Source organism: Lytechinus variegatus, chromosome 6 (assembly GCF_018143015.1).
Source record: "Lytechinus variegatus isolate NC3 chromosome 6, Lvar_3.0, whole genome shotgun sequence".
NCBI classification, from domain to species: Eukaryota; Metazoa; Echinodermata; class Echinoidea; order Temnopleuroida; family Toxopneustidae; genus Lytechinus; species Lytechinus variegatus.
Genome location: NC_054745.1, coordinates 43,962,723 through 43,981,311, shown reverse-complemented (window position 1 = coordinate 43,981,311; position 18,589 = coordinate 43,962,723). Strand labels below are relative to the sequence as shown.

At 36.2% G+C, this 18,589-nt stretch overlaps 1 protein-coding gene across 1 annotated transcript; it reads left to right on the top strand.

Annotated features, from left to right (window-relative positions):
- The first annotated feature begins 1,160 nt into the window (after positions 1 to 1,160).
- Positions 1,161 to 15,241, top strand: LOC121416676 (nucleoporin NUP35-like). Its single transcript, XM_041610150.1, is given in 12 exon segments — positions 1,161 to 1,241; positions 2,952 to 3,067; positions 3,716 to 3,846; positions 4,559 to 4,676; positions 5,967 to 6,009; positions 8,873 to 8,990; positions 9,649 to 9,702; positions 10,214 to 10,283; positions 12,337 to 12,465; positions 13,061 to 13,070; positions 13,073 to 13,236; positions 14,919 to 15,241. Coding segments are annotated over 12 exon segments (1,047 nt in total). The 5' UTR covers positions 1,161 to 1,225; the 3' UTR covers positions 14,997 to 15,241.
- The last annotated feature ends 3,348 nt before the right edge of the window (positions 15,242 to 18,589 follow it).

Sequence of the window (18,589 nt, the reverse complement as noted above, 5' to 3'; positions counted from 1 at the left end):
AAAGTTAATGAACGACTCCTTCTTTATAAGTTACAAGAGTGACAGTATGTCTTTTTTTTAAATATTTGATTTATTTTTTTATTCAAAACATTTTAATTCAACAAGGGTGTCTATAGCGGACGAAAGGCCGAATTACATTACCCTTTAAAATCATTTACATAAAAATACAATCAATATCAAACAAAAAAACAACTCAATTTACTCAAATTCTACATCATAAATACACTTATATCACGATATAAATTAAATAATAAATTGATACTGATAGCACTTTGCATTTGTTGTAAAATGTTGCTAAAAATTAACAGATTAATTAATTCATGTAGGTGTTCATATTTAAGGAAACTTAAATAGCACGTTGGGTCTTTGGAGGGGGAAAATTTTTCGCTAATTTTTTTTTTTTGGGGGGGGCAGAGCAAAAAAGGATACATATGAAATATTTAAAAAAAACAAAATGAAATTGGGTTCAAATGTATGTTTTCATCTTCGTATTACGTACTGCCTGAAGTAGGTGTGTATTTCATCGAAATAAAACCTACAGAATTATTTTTTAGTCAATATAAATTAAATGTAGGCCTGAGCGATGGTTATATTTGCCGTCAGCCTACATGAGGATTGGAAAAAATACTTTTTTGAAAAGCCTAGATCTCAGTATGTTTAGACCAAATATTGTATTTGCTATTTTATTTTGTATAATTTTCTTATAAACGATGTCATACATAGGCGGAACCAGTGGGGGAGAGGCCCGATTCCCTTATTGGCGGACAAAAAAAAACAATAAAGAAAGGTAAAAAACAGGGGAAAGATATAATAAAAATAAGAGGAGGAAGACGAGTGAATGATATAAATAAAAAGATTTAATCTTTCATGCCACAATATAAAATTTTTGCTCGCGCTTGGAAACTAAAGGGAAATTTATAATTAATATCATTAACGTACCGTAAGGAGGGGGGGGGGGGCTCCCCCCTGACGACTCACAACTCATGCAAGGATCGTACCCCCCCCGGACGAGTCACAACTAAATAATAAGAAAGTTAGAATTAAAAAAAAATTCTTATACCCAGCATTTTATTTCTATCCAACCTCCCATTGATTTTTTGGCACCCCAACTTTTCTTTTGTCTCACTGCCTCGGACTTTCATTCTCCATTAACACCATTAACCACAATTTTGAATTTCTTGAAAATCTGAACATTTGTCGTGAAAAACTGTTACTAATACTAGCAATGGAAGGTCCTCAAGGTGAGTTGTCTCCTTTTTGTATAAAAAAAACATTTTGATTGAACATTTTACTGATTACTCATTGTGTGAAGGTGTTCTATTTCCGTGTTTACGTCCAGTAAACGATTGTTCTTTCGTGAATCTGTACGGTATTTTACTTTTCTAGTTTTACTGCTGTCCCATACATTGATATTGGTGTAAGTTCTCAGGAGAGAGTCCCCTCAGGCCACTCATTCAATGAACAAGGTTATAATATAACCTTGTTCTCACTTATATCTCCATGTGTGGCAAAATAAGGGTGGCAATGTTTGGCTTATTTTCTCTTTTTCTTTGGGGCAAATGCTTGATTTTTTTGCACTGACAATTTCCATTACACCTATTAATTATTCATACAACTTTACTCTTATTTAAATTTGATTCTTTAAATCATTTTTTTCTTAATTAAAAATAGAGATAAAAATGAAAATTTTCTTGCCATATTACTTTCCACCAATAGAGGGCGTACAAAAAATATATGCCCCAAATTCAAGTTTTGAGCGCTCCGGTGAATACAAAAATTATTCCCAAGTTACTACTGAAAAATAAATTGCAACTGTAATCTGTATGGAAATTAGTAATTTTGGTCACAAAAGTGATATTTTAATGATTTTTTAAAGTGTGTGCTCTGTACAACATTGGCATACCATAGTCCTACCTGTAGATTCCCCACAGGCAGGGTGGTAGCAGTGAACAAGTGCCTCAGGCCTCATTTAGTACCTCAACTCGCTCAAGTGATGTTCTTGCAGGCTCCACTCCATTGCATTACCGCTACGTTCGGATAATATGAGTGGCAAAGGTGGGAAAAAAATTGACATTTATTGTAAAAAATATTTTTGAAAAAAGACAACAAATAAAAGCTTAATTTTCTACTCTTCACTACCTCGGCTCGAGCGAAGTTCGTGCAGGCTCCACCATGTCCACCCCACTTTACTACCAGTAAATCCCATTACAATCCAGAGATGCCAAGTTCAAAGACAAGCTATGTGTGATATTTTCTGTGAATCTGAGTGAGAATACAGACATTGTGTACAACGTATATGGGGATAGGCTGTGATCGTTGCGTGAGACAGATTTTAGGGGATGAACAAGAGTCCAAAATGCTTGAGTAGCTCTGCAAATGGGGGGCATCTGTGTCCTTTGGACACGTCAAATTTCTAGTTAGTATTTCATTATTGGTTCATGAAGTCATGTTTATTCAAAATTTTGTCGACCAAAACAAAAAGAAATGGACAGACAACTGATTTAATGCATGATCTATTCATTGCTGCAGCTTATTTTATTAAGAGAGATATCATACATGAATACATGAAAATAAAATAACTATGATTTTATTTAATAACATAAGAAGAAGGAAAGTGGAGATGTGGCATCATTACCCCAACTACATGTAATGAATATTCATGACAATGTGCATGTAACTCTTTCACTTAATATTGCTCAACTTTCAATTCAATAATTTTGTCACTTATCAGCTTATTATGACATTTTCAGCATTTTAAAGTGAGTGAATAGAAAGCCCACATGAACCAGTACATCTCTCTTTTTAATGTGTTTTATTGAATCAGTATAATAAAACAAACATGATTTTAACAATGTTAATAATCAACAACAAAAATAAAGCATGACAATAACACATTGCATACGGAAAAGCAGTTTATTAATGGCAGTGTTTTTTCTTTTTATTGCATTTAGGCACAGAATCAATGATTCTTGGCTCTCCACAATCCTCTTCAACTAGTCTTCCATCAAGTCTGTCAAGTCAATTTCTTCCTGCCTATCTTATTGGAGAGCAGAGCCCTGCCGTTTCGGTAAATTAACCAGGGAATGGTTTATTTTAACATAAAGGCCACCCTAACATAAAGTTGATTTGACTCGTGTTAGAGAAACACTGAAAATTTAATCTATCTTTCTCCTTCTCTTTCTCTCTCTCTCCTGTGTTCTCCACTAAAGACCGGAGATCGACAGCATCAAATCCGGATGAATGAGAAAGTCATGACATTTCTTTTTTATTGATTTTATTGTCTGAATTAAATACAAAGGATATCGACTATGGTTGTTTTTCATTGTTCCACAGTAGGTTTAACACTATTGGCCATTTCACCTTTTTAGGGATTAGAAAATTGGTTCACTTTAACTGCAAAGTGAGAATATGATAATTCAGGGCATAGCTACACTTTTGAAGGGAACATTTTTGGGAAAAATAAAAAGGGACAAAATTTGTAATATGCAAGGTGAATGAAAGGGGCATTGAGACAAATCAATGTCATCTATAGTGTAGCCTTGGATACCTCTGCATAAAAGTTACAATGGTAACGATGATTAACGGCTCAATCAAAATAAAGATTTCATGAAAGATACCATTGATGACTTATATACTATAATAGTAATTTTTATGCATCATGATCCCTGTAAGCCTAAGCCTTATAATGACAGTGATTTGTTGTTGATTTGTTTAGCCTGCCAGTGGACGTCAGAGAACGCTATTGAGAAGTCCATCAAGGACAATGTCCCCATCAACTCTTGGACCAAGGGATAGTAGTTTACTCAGAATAGACTCCACTGAGAATCGTGTTGGACAGACGCCAAGGTATGTCAGGGCCACTGCTCACCTTATGTCCACCACCTGATTTTGAAAGAAACAGCATTTTGAAAAATTTTTACAAGAATGATGTCATAAAAAGGACTTTGGGCATGTTCCCGCCCCCCAGGACGCTTCGCATGATATTTACGATTTTTTTGGAATGCACAAGGAGAGTGCCTCAAAATTTTATGACTTTTTTTACACTTTGTGTACAAAGTATGGGAGATGACATTCATTTAAAAAATATATTTTTTCATTCTGATTAGTCTGTTTAACTGATGTAGGGTTGTTTTTTTAATGGTCTGTAATAATTTTAGGGAAAATCAGGGAAAATTATTTTACTTTTTCCAGTCAGGGAAAAATCGGGGAATTTGATAATAAAAATACCTCAAATCAGGGGAAAAATCCGAGAATTTTTATCAGCCCTAAAGTCGAAAGCATGATAGTCAGTCAGACTGTTATTTTTTGTTGCTTATCAAAACAACATCCATTGTATGACTGGTTATGGTGGTACTTTTACATTGTTGTTTTTGTACTGAAAATATATGTAATTCACTGCAATATCGTAGAAAAACATGCGAAACGGGGATTGAGTTTAAATGATTATCAGGGAATTATTAAACTTTTCAGGGAAAAATCATGGATTTTTTTTCTTGAAAAGCTGGGAATCCTGCTACTAAGTATGCCTTTAAAATGGGTTCATATTCCTTTTATTCAGGACCACTTCACACACACCCAAAGATAAAGGCAATGCCCCACCTGTAGCGGGTCTATATGATCCTATTGAAGCCAGTAGAGGGAGTCCTGCTGTTTTTGATACACCAGAAAGGAGACAGGTGAGTATTGATTAGAGAGCTTAAAGAGTAAGTTCACCCTTGACAACAAGTTTATTCTGAAAATAGCATTAGCAGTAAAAATGATGAAAATAGTGAAGTTTTTTGAGAAAAATCCATTAGAGATTTACGAAGTTGTGATTTGTGAGGTCATATGCAAGCAGCTTTCCATTGCGGCATGAATGAAAAAAAATCAGTGAAATGTCTTTTTCTCAAGAAAATGTGAATGTGTTAATTCTACCTTAAGCATATTAACAGACAAATCATTTCACCCATACTCTGAAAGAAAAAATATAGTAATGAATCATTTAAAAATTGAAATTCATGCATTTTGTGTTCCATAACATATATGGGGCAGCTGCTCATACGGTATATGCCGTCACAAATCAAAAACTTTAAAATTTTATAAAATTCCTTGATGGATTAATCTCAAACTTTCACCACTATTTTCTAAAATCATTTTTATTGTATTTTTACTACAAACTTTTCATCAGGGTGAACTGAGTCTCCTGTATTCTGCTGAAGAATATTTTCAAAACACTCTGTTCTAATTTCCAACCTGCCTTAAAATTTGATCGTTTTAGGTCAACGCCACTTTTCCTATAGGGCACAATTTTATGGTAAATTGGCAGTTCGTCTATTGCTAACTTGTCCTTTCATCACATGGTCTACCTTCATCTAATACCATTCTGCAGTCGACTGCCCTGCCGGTGTAAACTTAAGAAGGTTTAGAAGGTTCAACATTTTGTCTAACATCCATCTGGTCCAATAATCATTTGGTCCAATCATCACATTGTCTAACCACCAGTTGGTCTATGACCATTTCGTTTCATAACCAGGTGGTCTAAGACCCATCTCATTTATGTTCATTTTGCCAAATTAACACTTATTTGAATTAGACCATATGGTATATGGACTAAATGGCTATTGGACCAAGTGGTTATCAGACCAAATGGTGCTTGGAAGAAATGGCAATTAGACCATGTGGAAACTGGATGAACTGATGGTAGACTAAAATGATAATAGACGAGTTGGTAATTGGACGGATTGGCATTGGACCGATTCTGAGTACTGAACCATTTTTATATCACAGCATGAAAGGCAAAAAAAGGAAAAAGGGCACTTAAAATATCTAAGGCCAGAGAGAGAGAGGTCAATCAGTATACATTGATCTTAGTAAATTAAAAGATGCTTTGTAATGATATTAAATTGTGCCAAATTTATGACAAAACTTAATTTTTTATGGAACAGGACTTTACTCTTATTCCTTGTTTTGTTTTCTTCTTCATTCAGTTGGATTTTACTCAGGCCCCTTCAAGAGCATCAAGAACATTAGGTATGTCAGAAATCTTGACAAACTGAATTAACTGATAAAGTTTGACTTTAATTTTAAAATAATTAACTTTGATTCTAAGAACATAATTTACTGCTAACATAATTGATGTCCTGTGTCTCCATTGAAGTTCGAGATTGAAGATGATGAAGAAACAAAATGCAAACTAATCAACATTTTCAAGCGAGAGAAAAAGAGAGATCTATGCAACTCCATTCAGACCAAACCAAAAAATGAATTTACAGATGGAGTGTGCAGATTTTTAAAATGAACTGGTTTTTAATTTGCTTTGGAAGTTGGTATTATAGTTGTGTGCTGACATTTATTCCTTTGGATTTAATTACAAACTTATTGATTTTAAAATCAAATTGTTAAATTATCATAAAGAAGTTGACTGAGGAACTATTTCAGTGCACTCGCTCAACCCTAATAAGACTTTGGGGGCTGATATAGCGCCACCTCGCCATCTCGACATTTTTCGCAATAAATCCACCGTGCAATTTTTTTACCACTTAGCTCGCTGACTTTTCATTTTCGTTATTTGATTAATCAGAGCAAACTTTTGATCTCGTGAATAATTTCGCATAATTAATTAGCAATGAGATTTTTCACAGAATTTGATCTTATAGTTTGTAGATTATGCCATGGGTAATGCCTGTACAAAATTTTGTCGCAATCAACGGCTGAGATCATAAGGGGTAGCCTGATTCAGCTTCTTAGGTGTTGAAATAATAATAGGCATTTATATAGCGCCATCTATCTAGATATATTCTATTCCGAGGCGCGTTGTTATTATTATTATTACCCCGGCTTTAACTCGAGCTGCCTCTCAGCGCTCATGCATTCAAGGAATTAATCCTGCCGGGTACCCATTCACCTCACCTGGGTTGAGTGCAGTACAGTGTGGATAAATTTCTTGCTGAAGGAAATTACGCCATGGCTGGGATTCGAACCCACGACCCTCTGTTTCAAAGTCAGAAGACTTATCCACTGGGCCACAACGCTCAACATAGCCCAGTCTATTATATACATTATTTTGTTTCATGTTGTTCATCTCATGTGCTGTGGAGCAACTTTGCTATTATTATTATTAGGTGGTCTGTCTTTGACAGATCACCTCTTAATTTCGTCAAAATTTTCTTATTTTTATTTTTATTTATTTATTTATTTTTACGGATTTTCTTGTTGCCAAGTTATCTTAAAATGGACTTGATCAATTTCATTGAATTTCATGTCATCTATAGGATCTGTCATGGACACGTCAAAATAAGCTTTTCAAGGTCATCAGGTCATGATGACGTCATCTAGGCGCCATTTTGTAAAATCACATTATCAATCATATCTCCATTATCAATTATCAAAAATCAATCAAATTAACATCACATCAACTTCAGGTCAAGGTCATCAGGTCATGTCACCAAAGGTCACCTGGAGGTCACGACGCATGCGTACGTGCGCGTCAAAATTTCAAAATGCTTAAAATCACTTTTTTACCAAAGTGAGTACATTTTAGGTCATTTTAAGCATTTTAAAATTTTGCGTGCGCGCTTCCGCGCGTAACGCCTTAACACAACTCAGAAACACCGTTTTTTTTACATCTTTGCATTGATAATGAAATTCTGAACAATTTGATACCTTGATCAACCTTCTACGACCATTAATGACGAAATTAACACCCGTTGAAGTTTGCAGCACGTGTGCGCGCGAGCTCTCACTATAGGCCATATACATTGTATGTGCAAAAACATGCCTATTGAAAATTTACTGTAGCTCTTTAAATAGTCCATTGACCCCCAATTTTTTTTTCATATATCGATAGAGTGTTAGTTGTAGATTTGATTTCATGTCATCAATGTCCCTAAATTATATCATGACGTTATCAAAATGGCGCCTAAACTAAAAAATTTCATTTTTTCAAAAATGACATCATCAAATTTATGCAAATTTGGTTGTAACTTCTCGAATATAGATCATTTTTCACCCAGATTTCGATATGTAGTAGTTTAGAATGTACTTTTTTTCCTCAGTTAACATGAATTTTCATTTTGAGAAATGCATCATTGCATAAAACAGCAATGAATAGAGGCATGTCATTTTTCCTCATTTTGTGTGTAATGTCTATGGGAAATGACTTTTTGTCAAAACTAGATTCGACATTCCTCTATTTCGTGAGCCATATCTCCATTTTTTCTTGTCAGTTTTCCCTGAGCTTTTAGTATGTTGTAGCTGAGATTCTAAGCTTTCGGTAATGTGCCCTCCATTTTTTGATCAGATGCCGGGATCATGCCCGTTTTTCACTTGCAAAATTGGACTTGTAATTCTCAAAATTGCTTACGTGTATTCTCTATGGGGAATATCGTGGCTCAATGGATAACGCATTTGACTTGCTTTCTAAAGGGCGCAGGTTCGAGTCCTGGGGTAAACAAGATTTTTTTCAATTTTTTTTCTTTTTACCACCTCTTACATGATCCTTCATGATAATTTAATGGTATAAAAGTTAAAATTTAGCAAGATAAAACAGATTTTAATTACTTTTTTTCATATCACGTGTATTGTCATACATCAAAGAGACCCTTTTCACAGTGCTTTATCATCTCCCATCTTTCACAAGTATTCCATCCATAATGAGCATTCCGTTGCCATCATGAAGATCATATTGATATGCATGAACATGGTAATGGTAATCACGATAGCGAGAATAAAGACAGACCACCTAATTCGTCCGCATGACGAATTAAAATCTAGTTTTAATATTATACTGTTATTATCATTGTTATTACTATTTTGATTATAATCATTATTGTTGTTATTATAATCATTATTATCATTACTACGTCTTTCTATTCTGAACATTATTTCATTGTAGATTCCCCTGCGGCTAGTCGTCTGTTCTCCCCCTCTCAACAGTCAATGGTACAGTCCAGCCAGTGGTCCATGCAGGCACCGCCATCACCACCACAGGTTGATCCATTCTACACACAGGGGTGAGTTTTTGCGACAAATATATGCCTCAAAGTGATATTTGACAAATATGATTCATTATTTTTTTCTTTACCCTTTGTAAGTTGTTTTGGGAAAATATCAATTTCTGTACCCAATTTTCTTTAATAGATTTATTTTCTGTTTATCTGTATTGATAAAGATCCCTTGTTCTGTATATTTCTCAATATTTGAACTTTTTAATATATGTCTATTTTGATAAAGAATTTGTTTAAAGGGGGAGTGAACTGTGTGTGTGGTCTCTCATTGACTATGTGTTATAAATACATTGTCTTAAATATATGTTTTCAGATATATACTAATACTACAGAGAATAAATTGACCTACAATTGTATATAGGAAAACTAAAATGTTTTGAGAGGAAAAGTAATTGTTTTGCTACTGGGTAACATAATTATTGTTGTATTAATGTAATGAATAGTTAATTAACATGTTATTCAAGTGGGTCTACACTATCATTATGGGTCAGGAAACTGGCCAGGTATGAGTAGCTGAGGACTCGAGATGGCGCAATTGGTTAAAATATTCTGCTTTAAGTTTAAGATAGAATGCCCTTGAAAAAGTGGTGCATTTCAATTTGTATGATTTTGAATAATTCAGACCTTGATTTTGTGTTTCTTTTTTTTTTTTAAATCATTACAGAGAGTCTATCTTACCGGAGGATGAATTGGATGATACTTGGATCACAATATTTGGGTAATAATGTTGTTATGAACTGAGGAAGGAGCCAGTCTTTCATGACATGTTAAAGACCCCACTTTCCCATTTTCTGAAAAGTAAATTTTGCGATGATAAGCGTTTAAAAAATTAATGCTATTTTCATCCACTTCATGTACATGTACATTTACAAAAAAAAAATACAAAATAATAATGATGATATTAATAATTCTACTTGCTTATATAATGCTTACCACTTTCTTTATCAGAAGTCTCAATATGCTCTACAGTAATATAACATAATTAGCCTAGCTTTAAAAGGGCAGCAGTTACTACATGTTTTTTAGATAACATTTTCAATATCAGAAGGTGCTTGATCAATTCACCTCCTCATAACTTTTAGAAATCCCCCCCCCCCCCGGCCTCTTAAATATTTGTGGCTCATTACACCATTTAATAGTGTATTCCTTTTTATCATAGTGCTTGTTTACATCTGTAATTTGTTGCTATTTGTAATAATTTTGTTTGTTTGTTGTGTTTTCTTGTTTAGTTTTCAGTCAGCTGCGACATCCTACATCCTTCAACAGTTTTCACAGTATGGCAATATAGTCTCACATGTGGTAAGTTCAAACAACTACAACTACAGTTCCTTTGGATATACAAACAAGAACAAATATAAACAAATAAAAAGAGATCTTAACAAATACAACCGAGTACATACCGGTAATTAAAAAAAAGAACAGTTTTGTATCAGATCCTAGCTAGATCCTGGTGAGGGCTAGTGCCCTCCTACCTGCTAGGCAGTGCTGCTCTGTTCGCTGATAATTTAAGGGGCAAACAACTACAGAGCCCTAGTGGGTGTTTCATAAAGCTATTCGTAAGTTAAGAGCGACTTTAAGAACGACTGGTGAACCTTTCTTGTTGTGAATGGTATATTCGCTGGTGATGGATTAACGCGTAAGAAAGGTTCACCTGTCATTCTCAAAGTTGCTCTTAAGGACGTTCCACAGTTATGGTGAAATCCATGTCATTTTCACCAAACTTTGCACATAGATACTTTAGAACCTTCTTATTCGAAATATGCAAAAATTAACATAGGTACATGTGCTTGATTTTTTGCTATATAGCTTCAAAGTCCACCCAAATTGATGTTCTTAAGAATTATTATTATTATTAATTGCGCATTCAAAAGAATTTGGTATTTTTAGACCGCCCAAGATTACTACAGTGAGTTTAACTGTCTATTACTCAGTCAAAATACATGAAAAGGTCATCAAATTCGCAAGAGAGTTAATAACTGTATCGTTAGAATGGAGAATCTATTCATAGTGCTATTTGTTTGCAATTTTAAGTTTAACAGCACTGTCAGTTCTTAAAAATGACGTAAAAGATAACAAAATCCCAATCTAAAAAATGTGAAATTTCAGTAACAAACTACAAACGTACAATAAATGCTGCATTTTCACCAAAATTTGCAGAGTTGTAGAGGAAGGTATACCTAAGAGGTACAAACATTAAAAAAATAGGGGTTCATGTGCTTTTTAAACTATCAGCATTTTTATTAGAGCAAATGTGCTTTTTAAAACACCAAAAATGCGCCGAATGATTTGTATCTATGTAAAGAAAAAATCAAAACCACTCTATCATTTATTCAAACTCGGGGCAATATTCGTGATTCTTGGCAGCGCTGCAGAATAAAGTATTTTGAAATTCTAGAGAATTTTTTTTTAATGGTCCATGGAATAATTCCATTTTTTAGCTTCATGAAATAACGCATCGGATCTGCAGTGCAGAAGATGAGAAAAATCAGCTCGTACCCGCCGCTAATTAATCAACTGTTCATCCATTGTGACGTCACCACGCAGAGTGTAAACTATGCGCAGATCATAATGCGCACAAACATAACTGTGGGACGTCCTTAATTTACAAACAGCTTTATGAAACGACCCCTGATTCGTAAAACTGTTTGGAAGTTATGCATAACATTACAAACAACTGGTGTTCCTTTCATGTGTTTATTAAGGTACCCCAAGTTTACTCATATATTGTAATGTGAGTGAACTTTTTTTATAATTCTTATCAAGTCCTTAACAATTAGCATACTTTGCATTAACATGCGTTAATATTTACTTAGCTGATGGCCAATAACAGCGCTACAAGCATCTATTGATCCAATCGATTGTAACTCTATGGAAGTCCATCAGTGTCATAATTCTTTTCTACAGGGAATTCGCACAATCTTCTTAAAACAAAGAAAATCACACTGAATCTTCAAGAGAACGATTAAATGTATGAGTGTACATCATATCTAGAAAAATATTTTAAACAAATTAGCATTTTTAGATGTTGACGTTGCTGGTCGTCCATAGTTGTGATTGGATCGATCGTTATTCTTTGTAATGCCGGGCACTCGTTTAGCACAAGAAATGCTCACCAGTAATTTACAGTCCCTTGTAACATACAAACACCTTTATGGAACAGCCAACCGTTGTGGTACCGATCACAAAAAAATGTAAACAAAGATTTTTAAAGTGAATCCCAAAATGTTTGTATCTACATCTAACAAGCAACTTTCCTCTGAAAGTCAAGAGTCGTAACGACTACATCCCCACTAATATTATTTCTTCTAGTACCTTATATTGAAAGATAATGTTAGTCTTGTATTTGTTGTAGGTGGCTAGTTCTGGTAATTGGATGCATGTTCAGTACAGCTCTCGTATTCAAGCAAGGAAAGCGTTGAGTAAAAACGGCAAGGTATTCGGTGGTAACATCATGGTAGGAGTCACGCCCTGTATAGACAAGGTATGAGACTTGACTTGACTTGATTTGACTTGATTCAACTTGACTTGACTAGATTTGACTTCAGACTTGACTTGATTTGAGACTTGACTTGACCTGACCTAACCTGACTTTATTTGAATGGATTTGATAAGTTCAGCTTTCATATGCAGGCATTGAAATGTACATTAAGGGGAAGTATACCCCTACAAAAGTTGGCTCTGATTAAAACAGAGAAAAGCTTTGATTTTATAACATCACATGCCAGCCACAATAAAATGGGATTTTCTCAGAAAAATGTCATTACAACTAGATATTCAATTCACTTTTTTATTCTTAGAAGGGTGGTAGCATAATCACAGATTTGAGCATAACTATTTGTTGATGATGTCTAACTTTACACAATAAACTATTCCATGTCTCAATTTTCACATCAAATTTTACTGCGTTTAATTCCAAAATCATAAGATGTTTGATGGGCTTAACAAATCTAACTTGATGATATGATCAGTGGTATCATTCAAATTTGGTATATACATGTAAACAGGTAGAAAAAAAATGATCATGAGCTGATCAAATTATTGTTATCATCAAATGTATTGTTTTTGCTTGATTGCAGGGGGTAATGAGTGGGGTACATCAGACTCCTATGGGGTGAATACTACTGGTATAGGGGACGCACCTATTACCCCTGCTAAGAGATTAGCTTCACAGAGTGAGGAACAAGAGACTACAAGAAGAACACCTATAAGACCACTGACGGCTGCATACAAGGCAGCTAGTAACCCTCATGAGGTAAGGAATGTTGTACCATTATAAAGACTCAGCCCCCCCCCCCATCAGACCACTGACCGCTGCATACAAGGCAGCTAGTAACCCTCATGAGGTAAGGAATGTTGTACTCTAATAAAGACTCAGCCCCTCCCCCCCCCATCAGACCACTGACCGCTGCATACTAGGCAGCTAGTAACCCTCATGAGGTAAGGAATGCTGTACTCTTATAAAGACTCAGCCCCCCCCCATCAGACCACTGACCGCTGCATACTAGGCAGCTAGTAACCCTCATGAGGTAAGGAATGTTGTACTCTTATAAAGACTCAGCCCCCCCCCCATCAGACCACTGACCGCTGCATACAAGGCAGCTAGTAACCCTCATGAGGTAAGGAATGTTGTACTCTTATAAAGACTCAGCCCCTCCCCCATCAGACCACTGACCGCTCCATACAAGGCAGCTAGTAACCCTCATGAGTTAAGGAATGTAGTACTCTTATAAAGACTCATCCCCTCCCCCATCAGACCACTGACCGCTGCATACAAGGCAGCTAGTAACCCTCATGAGTTAAGGAATGTAGTACTCTTATAAAGACTCAGCCCCTCCCCCATCAGACCACTGACCGCTGCATACAAGGCAGCTAGTAACCCTCATGAGGTAAGGAATGTTGTACTCTTATAAAGACTTAGCCCCCCCCCCCCCCCCCCATTAGACCACTGACCGCTGCATACAAGGCAGCTAGTAACCCTCATGAGGTAAGGAATGTTGTACTCTTATAAAGACTCAGCCCCCCCCCCCCCCATCAGTCCACTGACCGCTGCATACAAGGCAGCTAGTAACCCTCATGAGGTAAGGAATGTTGTACTCTTATAAAGACTCAGCCCCCCCCCATCAGTCCACTGACCGCTGCATACAAGGCAGCTAGTAACCCTCATGAGGTAAGGAATGTAGTACTCTTATAAAGACTCAGCCCCCCCTTCCCCCATCAGACCACTGACCGCTGCATACAAGGCAGCTAGTAACCCTCATGAGGTAAGGAATGTTGTACTCTTATAAAGACTCAGCCCCCCCCATCAGACCACTGACCGCTGCATACAAGGCAGCTAGTAACCCTCATGAGGTAAGGAATGTTGTACTCTTATAAAGACTTAGCCCCCCCTTCCCCCATCAGACCACTGACCGCTGCATACAAGGCAGCTAGTAACCCTCATGAGGTAAGGAATGTTGTACTCTTATAAAGACTCAGCCCCCCCCCCCCCATCAGTCCACTGACCGCTGCATACAAGGCAGCTAGTAACCCTCATGAGGTAAGGAATGTTGTACTCTTATAAAGACTCAGCCCCCCCCCTTCCCCCATCAGACCACTGACCGCTGCATACAAGGCAGCTAGTAACCCTCATGAGGTAAGGAATGTTGTACTCTTATAAAGATTCAGTCCCCCCCCCCCTTACAATGCTGATCATACAAGGCTGCTAGTAAACCCCATGTTATTGATTTTTGTTTTTCATCTCATTTTTTTGTGATGGTCCTATAGAACCCTATGGGTGTTTCAGGTGCTATATTTCAGTGTTCCAAAGCTCTCAAAGGCGGTGGGGGGGGGGGGACACTGAAAGACAGTAGTGAGTACCCCTGTCATTTTTCCATGATACAATCAAGATATAAGTACAGTAATAGTTATTTTTTTGTTTTATTTCTCATTTTCCAGGTTATTCAAGAGAGTAGAACTCCACAGAAGTCCAGCAATGTTGTCAGTAAGACATTGGAATACATGTTTGGATGGTGACACAATAGTCTATCAACATTTAAAAGGTCTGTGTTGTTTGTTTGGTGACACATTTGGTCCAATCTTGTATCTTAGAGGTCACAGGGTCTGATTTAGGATTGTCATAGACTTTTTTGTTCAGAATTTAAAGTTGATAAGGATTGTGGCGTTTCCAATTCCTGAGGTTAGTTTTTTTATGTTTGACTTAACATGCAGATTTTCCATTGGAGCAATTGTCGCCAGAGCAAATGTCATGGAACCGTTCATTTAACCCTATCTAGGGCGGGGGGGGGGGGGGGTCGCGCAATATTTTTCGCCGTGCAGATTTTTTTTACTGCGCCGCTCGCTGACTTTTTACTTTCAAGTCTTGCGCAACTTTTGAGACCAACTTTGCGTCACCCGGGTACGTGGTTCCGAAATTACGCAACATTATGTAAGTGCATGTCAGACCGAAAATTGCTCAAAAACGTGATTTCGTGTACAAAGTCAATGCAAATTGTGTTTTCAACCAAATTTCATAAATGTATGATTATTTTTACTTTTGCTGGTCTAAATGTATTTATTTTATGCTTTTTATGATCACAGAAGAAAATGATTTAATATCGCAATTTTTTTCATGTACACTTGCTAAGAACACCACAAAGAGTTTCTATACCAAAAATTAGTACATTTGGAGCTTTATTTAGGGAGTTAGAGAAAAAGTATGATTTTGCATACTAATTACGCATAAATTAGCATAATCACTTAATAGCGATTCGCATGAAATAAATTACTATACAATCTTGTAGATTATGTCCGAGGCAACCCGCTTGCCAAATTTCGGCATGATCGCGCGGTAGACGGCCGAGATCTTTAGGGGGGCCTCCCAGGCCCCCCCCCCCCCCCCCCCCCCGGCCATATGAACTCCCAAAATACCCCGGCCTGATAGGGTTAAGTAGGAATCCCACTATGAATAATGATGTATGAATAATAATGTTACTAATATGCAACAGTTATATAGCACTTAATATAAATGTATCTACTAAAGTGCTGTGTGTAAAGGTGTTCAGCATTTTTCCTAGGGGCTTTCCCCATATTCCCATTGTTTCGTTTTTGTTGACGTTGTGCATTGAAGATGCTTTCTGCTCGCAAGTTTCAACTGTGACTTTTGCCTTTTTGGGGGGAAGATGTATAAAAATTGATAACTGAGATTAATTTCAAACTTGTATCTGTAGTTGACAAACTATGCCATCAGAAGTTTTTGTAATTCAGCCAGTCTTTGGTATTTGGGTGGGCTCCTTTCGACTATTACTCTCCATAAACAAAGTGGAATTTATTTTATTTTTGTTTATACGGTACTAAACCTAACAAACTGTTCATAACATTTGTATAAGTATCTGGTAAGCAAACTGATAAGAAGAACAGTTATATTGAGAATGTGAAAGTCTGTTACCTGAAGTGTATTTAGATGTGGAGATGACTGTACACATTATGAAGAGATCTCCATTACTAGTATTTAATTCTGTTTAGCCACAATAATTTATTCTGCCATATTGAAGTATCTGCCCCTTGTAAAGACAGCCCACATGGGGTGCATATACATGTATGACCTATTTCACTGTGCATTATTTGTTATATACTACTGGAAGTGTCACTTGTAAGGTGCACCTTGTGACCCCCGGGAATGGTGCGTCAAGGTTGGGTCAGAATCTTGATGCACAAATGGACGCAATGTCAGTCACAAGACTGACCTGTATGTGCATCATATTAAAGTCATTTCCCACGTTGTCTCATTTAGTGTGTCAATGATAACGTCACTCTTCTCCAAGCATATCTTAAAGTGTGTTATAGGATTGTCATGTTTACCCAATCATAGCTTAACGGCCCTGATTATAGGACTAGAGGCCCTTTACACAAAACTTGATTTCAGCCAGCCTGAAACATAATACTTTACAGCTTAGTTTCAAGAGATGCCTAATGTGTACAACCTAACCTTTTCCAAAGTTTTCTGTTTGTCCTATCATACTTAGTAAATTAGTATATATTAATCCTACATGTATGTAGCAACATTTCGTACAAAATCACTACATTTTGTGGTTTGGCCAAATAACTTCTTGGTAGTATTGCATGAAGCAAAATATTTGGTGATTTCCACCGAGTTGTTCTGAGCCAATAAGATACAGATAGTGGTTTATTATTAATTGGTCTCATGCCAATTCGTCCAGTTAGCAATTGGTCTACTATCATTTGGTCTATCATCAGTTCGTCCACTATCCACATGGTCTAATTGTTACTTCCTCCACTCACTATTTCATCTAATAACCAGTTGGTCTAATAGACATTTAATCCATATACCATTGGGCCTAATCGGAATAAGTGTTAATTGGATGAAATGAATGAAAATAAAATGGATATTAGTAGGACCAACAGGTTATGAAGCAAAATGGTATTAGACGAAGTGATGATTGGATCAAATGGTTGATAGATGAAATGTTGATGGACGGAATGGCATTAGACCATACAATATGATGAGTTGACGAGTTGGCAATAGACGAATTGGCAATTTACCTATATAAAAACTGTCATTAGTCACTGTTTGTTTAATAAATTGCTCCTATCATGTTTGGCTTGTGCCGCAATTTAATGTTTGTTGGAAATGTTGAAGAGTACGATAGAAGACAAAAGTTATTTATTCCATTATTAACGTTGCATTTATATAAAGTATGTACATCCAATAACATCAGCTTTAGTAAATACTTCCCTCCTTCTGCCCACTTTATCAAAATGTTGTTTTAAGCAAACTAATTTTTTTTTCTTTTCCTGATAAGTGTCTAATAGGAAGGATATAGAGGTGATCATTTTTATTGATTGAAAAAAATTGTATTTTATATTTGAGATATGTAATAAAAGATAGAATTTAAAGTTTCATTCGGGTTATTGTGTATATTTGTGTCTTTCAATTTCTTACCATGTAAAGTATGATTTCTTTATTCATTTTGTTGTTAAACTTCACTGTAAATTCACAAATAGATGAAGCTGGAATTCAATCAAGAAAAGTAGTACACCGCATTTCATACCAATCAGCTGAAAAACAATAAAACTACCATCACTAGGGGAAGGTTCTCAGAAAATACCAAAATAGTCATTTGCTCTGCCAAAAGCAAAAAAAAAAAATAGCATATCTGAAAGAGAAATTCTTTTTCATGCTCAAGATTTAAATTTATTTAAATTTATTTAAACAACAATCTACTTTTTTACACAATCTTTTCTAGACTGCTTGGAAATTTCACTGAGGTTGCGCAGTGTGCACATTTTTTTGGTTCCCGGATGTACTAGAGGACGCACACGCACGGCAAATCTCCCGAATCTAAACTGACAAAACTCATATTTTCGTTGATTTTGCATTTGATATCTTCTACTTGGAGGTCAGACCTGATAATTACTTACCATGAATGTCATCAAACGTCAGAAAAAGAAGGAAATCAGTGGAGAAAAGGACATACATTCCTCGGTTTTAAAGCCAAGGGAGAGCCTGGGTGTGGCAGCCGCAGCGCAGAGTAACGATGTACCGTCTCTATACGCCAGCGCCCCGATCCTCGGGCAAGCTACGGGCGCACCCAACAAGGCAGCGGAGA